Source organism: Syngnathus floridae, chromosome 19 (assembly GCF_059516105.1).
Source record: "Syngnathus floridae isolate MCC-2025c chromosome 19, RoL_Sflo_1.0, whole genome shotgun sequence".
NCBI classification, from domain to species: Eukaryota; Metazoa; Chordata; class Actinopteri; order Syngnathiformes; family Syngnathidae; genus Syngnathus; species Syngnathus floridae.
In genome coordinates, this window is record NC_142431.1 from 1,681,917 (window position 1) to 1,689,879 (window position 7,963).

The following is a 7,963-nucleotide window of genomic DNA, read 5'->3' on the forward strand; positions in this document are numbered from 1 at the left end:
GGCGTGACCTCTTCACACCGGAAGTGTAGCTTCTCACTTGTTTGGGTTTTTTTGCGCCAGTAAACAAACCATCTAGGAGGTGGTCCACAGAAACGTTCAGCATCTGCTGCGTTGTCCTGATCGGGATTTGTGCGGACGTGTCATGAAAGCAGACCCGACGCAGCTAGCCCGCTAATCAGTTAGCTTGTTGCTTCGTTCTCCTTTATTGCGGAAACGATGAAGAGTCGAGCAGATGAGGAAGACTATTGGAACACGTCCAAGTTTAAGGCGTTCACCTTCGATGATGAAGACGATGAGGTGAGGTTCCTGTGCAACATCACTCCAGTTGCCAATAATTGCTTCATTTCTTTTACCATAATACAAATCCAATCGCATTCCACCGTCAAAACAAATGTCAGCGATGTGTCCCAGAAAAAAGGTCCACAGGTCAGACACCTTGTCCACATTTGTCTCGTTGTCCAGTTGAAAGAATCCAAAGAGGCGGTGAAGAGCCTCCCGCAGCTGCTGGACCAAGATGAGCCAGAACTCATGGAGAAGGTCAACTGGAGCGGCGAGCCCGTGGGAAGTGAGAATGCCGTGCCGCTCCCACGGTTACCCGCTTTCGGGCGATCGCCCTGACTTGTGCTCTCCTCAGGCATCTCGTGGTCTGTCCGGGAGACGGCGGCGGCCTCCGTTGGCGCCACGGACGGCGAGGCGGCCTTCCCCGCCCGGATCCACGCGGACGCTCCCAGCCTGACCAAGGTCAACTCGGGCTACTCGCTCAGCTCGCTCTTTAAAGGTAAGATGGGTCAATGGGTCAAAGGTGCAGCGGTGACTCTTTGTCCATCTTGTTGGCAGGAAGAAGAGGAACAAACGTCGCAATGTTCCCTGATGGTGAGAAACACACACATGTGATTACGTGAATTGATAATCAAACCCAACAACATATTTACAGATTAAGGTTTTTGTTTTTCTTAGCACCAGGTGATCCATCGGGCAGAATCGTGGCTCCGGAAATCTTAAGACCCAAACGCGAAAAGCAGGTAAGTCCATTTGCGACCATTCGGGATGGAGCGGGTCTGAACGCCATCGTTTGTTGGCAGGATCTATTTGGTGACTGGTCGCCTCAAGAGGCCATCAGCAGGATGCAGCAAGGGAAGGTGTGTGCCTGCACCAATCTTGTGTGTGCGTTGGCGTGCTAATGTTGTGTGCGTGCACCTCAGGCGGTGTCGCTGGAGCGCTTCCGTTGCCTGCAGGACAAAATGCGGCTGCTGGATTTGGCGGTGGATGTTCACGACGGGAACGTCATCACGGCGGTAAAGCTCGCCCTCGCGCGCCGACCTCACCCCAGCCGTCAGCTTGAGTGACGGAAAACTTTTCTTTGCAGGTTTTAATTTATCTGAAGAAAAGTTTGAGCAAAGGTCTGTCCACCTTTCACACACAAATGCAACTTAGCTGGAATTCCTTCTTGCACATGGCTGCAACCTCAGAATTTTTTTTTGTGTGTCAGAGGTTTTGTTTGGCGAGTTGGCGACGCGTCAGACGGCGCTGAGACATTTTGTCAACTACTTAAGCGAAAGTGGAGAAGACGCCCTGCTCTTGGACGTCTACAGGTGTGGCACACACTTTCATCACTTCCTCCACATAGGAGCTCAAAATTCAAATCCTGCTTTGCCAATGAATCAAATTAAAAAAATGTTTTTTCCTTCTCCAGAGCTCTCGGACGCACGGAGGATGAAGCGGTAACTTGATCACACGTTAACAACTTACCGCAATGCAGACAGTACGATGAGTGAGGACGCTTTGTGTCTCCATGGCAACAGCTGCTCCAGTACAAACATCACCTGAGCATCTCGGATGAAAAGAAGAGGCGGGACTTCCTCAAGAGCTGCCTCAGGTGATTGACGGCTGCACAGAAGTGGGGAGCGGGTTCATCCTGACAGGAGGCAACGGATGAGGAATGTTGACCTGACGCCTTTGTTTTGTAGCCTGCAGTTTTCCGCTGAAGACCAAGTCCAGGTCCAGGACCAGGTGTCTCTGTTGGAGCGGCAGATGCTCATTGAGGTTTGAGAGATATTCACAAGCGTGCTGATGATGAACGCGGCGGCGCTTATTACCGTGCGTGTGCTCGCCAGGCTGCGGATAAGCAGGCCGAGCAAGGAGGGAAGGTGGAGATCTTCCAGAAATTTCCTCGGAGAGCCTCCATCCTCAACATGCCGCTCATCACCACCTTGTACTACTGCTGCTTCTACCACTACGGCCAACCCGAGGTGGACCCCCAAAAAGATTTTGTTGGAACCTAAATTTGGATGCAAAAAGTGCTGAAGTACCTTTGATTGCGCAGGGGAGCTCCAGCAGCCCGCTCAACATCCGCCAAAGCTTCAAGGTGAGCGGCGTCCACTCGGATGGTCAGGACAGGTGCGGTGGGCTTTGACTGACCGTCATCGCCATCCCTGCAGGTATCGGAGAAGCAGTTCTTTGTCACGGCGTTGAGCGCTCGGGCCAAGCAGAAGGCGTGGAGCGACGTGGACGCGCTCTTCGCCAGTCGCAGCTGGCTGGGCTTCACCCGGAAGAAATCGCCGCTCGCCTACCAAAAGGTGGTCGACATCCTGCACAGAAACTCCGCCCCCGTGCAGGTGAGTTCCCATTAGGTGGACTTGCTGCGGCCAAACACTGGAGCCTCTCACTCACCCTCGATGATGTGTGACCGGCAGGTGCTGCAGGAGTACGTGGGCCTGGTGGACGACGCCGACGTCAGGATGGCGCTGGCAGTCAAACACAAATGTCACGACCTCATCATCAACGTGAGAGCACGTCAGCTGTGTGTTCCTTTGACCCCTGGCCACGTCACGTGACCTCTCTCCCCCCCTCCAATCAGACGTACCGAGACTTAAAAGACAGACGCATGTTGCTTGGATACCGGGAGAAGGTGGAGGCGGGCTCGGCGGAACAGTACAAGATCGACCAGCTGCTCAATAATTCGGTGAGGAAGACGAGGAGTTGATTTTTGTCTTGGGTCACCTCTTCCATTTCTTCTTTGCTTCTTTCAGCAAATCCGGTGGAAGAATTGAGCGGCAACTTTCTCTCTGCAAGTCAAGCCGTCATCATTTTCACATTTTGAAGATTCGCACCTGTAGACAGAAAGTAGAAAATGAATGCATGGAAAGGTTTGATTCCTTCCCTTGTAGATTTATGCAAAAGTTTTGTCTACTTACCTTGAGCAAAGCGGTGCTGTTGTTCTGATGCTGTTTGTGCAAATAATGTGTTAGTTGCACCAAAATGCACTTATTAGCACGCATGCCAAATAAAGTATACAGTATGTGGATAAAGCTTAAAATAGCCACTACGAATGGTTTGCTGCCGCCTTGTGGCTTTATGTGACATTACAGTATTTTATTGTGTTCCGCTCCACCAGTCATATTATGTAATAGGAGGAAATAAATTGTGTGCTGTTGTATTAAGTTCGTTAAGTTATTTTGAAAAGTATGTGAAAACAATTTATTTTTTAAATACAATAATAAGTTTGTTTGGCCATCCGCGGACAGGGGGCGGGGGGTGCTACCGCCCACAAGTCCCACTCAGCTGTCGATCAAACGTTAATTAGGAAAAAGCGTTTGACCTCCATGTTGTTTTGTATGTTTTCCACGCTAAAGCTGATGTCCAAACTACAAGAGTTGAGGCTCATCGTCGGTTGCTGGTCGTCGATCAGAACATCTAGACGCCAACATATTTTCGAAAGGTACTGCATGTTGTGTTTCCTTCTTTTTTATAGGGAGTATTATTCCTTCGGTGACTAGAGAAGATCATGAACAAGTCTGAGACGTAATATTATTTTATAAAGATAATTCAATCCGTGCTTTGAGTTATTTGACGGTTTCCACGTGAATTAGGTAGTGGGTAACAGCAGATGGGCCATTAGTTTCAGAAGTTGTGATCAAGACATGGCATTGTGTGGGGTGGGTGCAGTACAACATGTTTCCCGCAGAGGGCGCCAATGCTCTATAGTTGAGTATTCTCTTGCTGTTTCGGTCCTTTCATAGTTTGTGATATTCGATGTTAAATAAAGTGTTAAAAATTGGAGAGTGCATCATTAAAGCTGCCAAGGCAATAGTTTAACAAAAACAACATTTAGCACATAAAACGAGTCTTTTCATTTTGAGGACTTTGAAACCTTGGTTGAGGTGCTCATTGCATGTCACTTCTAATGCCTGCCACCAGGGGGAAGGTGAGCACATGCAAACGTCTGACATTACTCACTGGGCCAAAAACTAAGTGCCACTGTGCTACTGCACAACTTAAACATCAAACACCTCTAGATGTGTTTTTAATGACATTGATACAAACCAGGTTAGTCAGAAATATACATTTGATTTGTACTCAACTAACTTGGTTTGCATCAATGTCATTGAAAAACACATCCAAAAGTGTGTGATGTTATGCAGTAGCTGGCACTTAGTTTTTGTCCCGGTGAGAGATGTCAGCTGTATCAATGTGCTCACCTTCCTCCTCGTGGAACTCGTGCCATCAGAAGTAAGTGACATCTCACCTGAGCTCATCAAAGACTTAAGCTGCTTCCATGCAAGTCCTGTCAATGCCAATGTTTGAGTGCAACTATATTAGTCTCACACAAACATTGACTGCTCAAATGTCTTCAAACTGCTTTTCTGTCATATAAATTAATCAACTGTCTTAATCTTAGTGTTTTTATGAGCAAATTTGCTTCACTCATTAGAAAATGTTCATGCTTGGTGGTTGCTGCAGTCAAGTCAAGTTTACTTAAGTTTTCAAAGGCAGTCTTCAGTCTTGAGGTGAGCGTTGTCCTTGTGTCACTGCCATGGACATGGTTTTGATTGTTACTCTCCATTTCACAGGACTCTTGTCACTTTGAGTCATGTGAGATGGAGAGTAACAGTCAAAACCCCATGTCCATGGCAGTGACACAAGGACAACGCTCACCTCAAGACTGAAAACTGCCTTAAAAAACCTAAGTGTCACTTTCCCCGCCTCCTACTTCTACCCAAATTCAGTCTGACCAATCACAGCGCAGCACAAATTTGCATAAATTTGCATAACCACGCCCACTTTTCCAACAGCCAATCAAAAAGCAGTATTTGCCAATCTGACCAATCAGATTGCTTCAAATTAATGAGACCACGCCCACTTTATATTCCTCCAATCACATGGCACCTCATTTGCATAAACACGCCCACTTTTCAACCAATCGCTGACCTTCATTCTTATTGCCCCACCCACTTTCTGAGTCCTCAGCCAATCATGAAGCAGTATTCCAGCTTTGACCCGCCTCATTTCAAAAAAATTCAGAAAAAAAATGCTGGAAAAAATTCCGCAAAAAAAAAAAAAAAAATCAGAAAAAAAAAATCTGAAAAAATTTTTAGGTTTTTTTGTTTTTTTTTTAAATTAAGATATTTTTAAAGTTGAGAATAAAGAGTTAAGAGTTCAAGTGTTCTTTGTAATCAAACTTTATTTCTTTTGCAGAGTAAACATTCGATCACAAAACAGTTAGACGTTGCATGGTAGTCTGCTCGGTGCCAAGTGGTGAAGTGGTCGGCCAGTGGGACGAGTGGTGAAGTGGTCGGCCAGTGGGACGAGTGGTGAAGTGGTCGGCCAGTGGGACGAGGAGTCTGCGCCTGGAGGTAAGACAAAAAGAAACCTGTAAGCCTAAAGTCAAGTCAACGTTTAGTGCAGGAAAAAGTTTAGCATTAAACTTACCAGTGGGAAAGCTTTGTTGTTCATGGCATCAAGTATTGAGAGATGTATGACCAGGAAGCTAATCTTATTCCTTGCAACCTGTCAGGAAAAAAAAAAAAATTGGAACCAAGTTGTCATGAGGACTGTGCAGTGATGAGCATATTACCTTAAGTGCAAATATTGTCCACTTCTCAGGTTGACTTGGAGGCAAGGACGCAACAAAAAAATGTATGTGTTGCCAGCATGCTGCTGTGCTCTGATCCTTGGCCACCGCTGGCTGCAAGCAGGTACTTGATCGTGCACCACCCTGGACACAAAAAGAACAATCATTCCAATTTTGGAACATGGTGGCTGAAATGTACTTTCCTTCTCTTACCAGCAGAGGGCAGCAAGAAGGTACCCCTGCCAAAAAGATGGCGACTTGAAGCTTTTAGCAAGTAGCATACCAGGAATGTCTCATTTCACCTGCAACAGACACAGGTGCTTCTACTCCACTGGCAGGTGAATGAGCTCACAGAATGGAGGCAAACTGGCAGGTTTTTCACTTTCTGGACCAGGATTTGCCACTTCTGCCTGGAAAGAAACGGAACATTGACTTAATTTAGGGTTTCCATTTTTATTTTTAACTGTAGACAGGAACCTTCTGCTGAAGACGTTTATTAGATGAGAAACATCAGGCCAAGCTCTTGAAATGTTGCAGATCCTCTCCTGGACTGACACCTGCACACAAATGCGGAAACAATCAAGCAAGTGGATTTGCAACACTGAAAATGGAAACAGCCTTGAAACCTTTGGCATGGTTTTGGAGAATTTCTTGGCCCAGCAGGTGGAGGGAGGGTCTTTGCGGCACTCTTACTGGAAGCTGCACTGCATTGAGACAAAGAAAAAGCAGGTTAGTGTTCTTACCATGCCACATTTGCAAAGTTTAGTCACCTGGCGCTTTGACTTCAATCAATGCAGCGGACTGGTACTAGGTCCTTTGGCTCCACCTGGTGGACAAAACGGGAAGAGAATGCACACGCTGAAATAAATTGGTCAAACAATTGTTCAGGTATGAGTGTACATGTGTTTCACCAATGAAGAAAGCAGGCAGGAACAGCTCTGAACGTCTCTCCAACCGCAGATCGTTGGCCTGAAAGACAAGGTAACGTTGTAACCCACAGAGTGTTACATCTTTAGTCATACGAGCTTGTTTGATAGCAAGAGTAGACTTGCAAACGTCTCATGAAGTCGGGGCTCTCAGGACTGCAAGCCGGCCATTTTGAAACCTGCAGACAAAAAAAAAAAAGTTAAGTACTTTAGTCAGTCGTTCTTCACATAAAAACGGGGTTTTTGCCTTCTTGCACTCAATCTGAGTCTTCTGTTGCAGATGCAGATCTGTGGACAGAAATGGACAGTTAGATGCAGTTGATTAAATCCACATTATTTGAACAGAAAGTAGGTTACTTGAGGCTCGTTTTGAAGAGTCGCACCTGTAGACAGAGAGACAATTTGATTAGATTCTGTCGTGAATTCCTGCAAACGTTTTCTTACCTTGGGCAGTAAAACTGCGTTTGATGCAATTTAACGTCGGAGATGTTTTCTGCCAACACTCGCTTTTTAGCTCGCATGGTAGCAAGGTGTAAGCACGTCCAAAGTGCAAGTTGACGCTGAAAGAGAGCAAAAGCAGTTAGTTTTAAAAGGTTAAGGTGTAGTGAAGGCTTACCTTTGAAACGCAGCATGTGTAAAAGCGCGCTGCGCAGCACGACGTGACGCTGTCAGAAATGAGCAAGAGAACGATTGTCGCGTTTGTGACGTCTTATATAGTAATTTTGTGATGACGTCATTAACAAGCAAAAGGGAAAAAAAATAAAATAGCCGTATGCGAAAGCAAGGGAAAATGGCGAAGTGTAATACTTGGGTATGGTCGGGTCTCGAACCAAGAGTGTATTGCATCGGAGGCACTGGCGTAAACCATTCAACCAGCGCTTACTTGGAAATGTCGACAGGTTTGTTCGTATTGATAGTATGAATATCCAAACATTGGCGTAAAAAGTCTAAGGTGACACTTAAGTACAAAGAAGCGATAACGCACAATTATGCCTGAGGTGGCCGAATGGATAAAGATTTTGCCTTGAGTTCAGGAGACTCGGGTTCGAGTCTTGGGTAACGCTCTGTTTAATGTGAAAACATTGGACGTAGCGGGTCTCGAACCCTGGTCGTCTGAGTACCAGGCCAAGTGTTATACCATTCGGCCACATTGCCATGAAATTTTCGAAGTTTTATTATGTATTTA

The 7,963-nt window shown here is 46.2% G+C and overlaps 1 protein-coding gene and 1 long non-coding RNA gene across 3 annotated transcripts; one reads left to right on the forward strand and one right to left on the reverse strand.

Annotated features, from left to right (window-relative positions):
• The first annotated feature begins 34 nt into the window (after positions 1-34).
• On the forward strand, positions 35-5,982 carry vipas39 (VPS33B interacting protein, apical-basolateral polarity regulator, spe-39 homolog). 2 transcript variants are annotated; one of them, XR_015854429.1, is made up of 21 exons: positions 35-297; positions 463-565; positions 635-778; positions 838-873; positions 958-1,022; positions 1,083-1,139; positions 1,203-1,295; positions 1,367-1,400; positions 1,490-1,592; positions 1,694-1,721; positions 1,803-1,876; positions 1,968-2,043; positions 2,115-2,249; positions 2,324-2,365; positions 2,439-2,615; positions 2,694-2,783; positions 2,858-2,962; positions 3,030-3,146; positions 3,633-3,718; positions 5,476-5,633; positions 5,884-5,982. XR_015854429.1 is itself a non-coding variant. In XM_088362267.1 (18 exons), exons 1-18 carry the CDS (start codon positions 217-219, stop codon positions 3,048-3,050), a joined length of 1,464 nt encoding a protein of 487 aa, XP_088218393.1. In that variant the 5' UTR covers positions 35-216; the 3' UTR covers positions 3,051-3,440. The 2 variants fall into 2 exon arrangements, 1 of the variants encoding a protein (XP_088218393.1); XM_088362267.1 differs by lacking the exons at positions 3,633-3,718; positions 5,476-5,633; positions 5,884-5,982 and having other exon boundaries at positions 3,030-3,440.
• Positions 5,444-7,463, reverse strand: LOC148381492 (uncharacterized). The gene is made up of 13 exons (XR_015854432.1): positions 7,394-7,463; positions 7,222-7,337; positions 7,135-7,160; positions 7,025-7,065; positions 6,908-6,956; positions 6,763-6,820; positions 6,622-6,677; positions 6,478-6,555; positions 6,329-6,408; positions 6,065-6,261; positions 5,855-5,995; positions 5,710-5,787; positions 5,444-5,627 (listed from the first exon to the last, which is right to left on the reverse strand). It is a non-coding gene; the product is annotated as an uncharacterized LOC148381492 (long non-coding RNA).
• Positions 7,464-7,963: the final 500 nt, after the last annotated feature.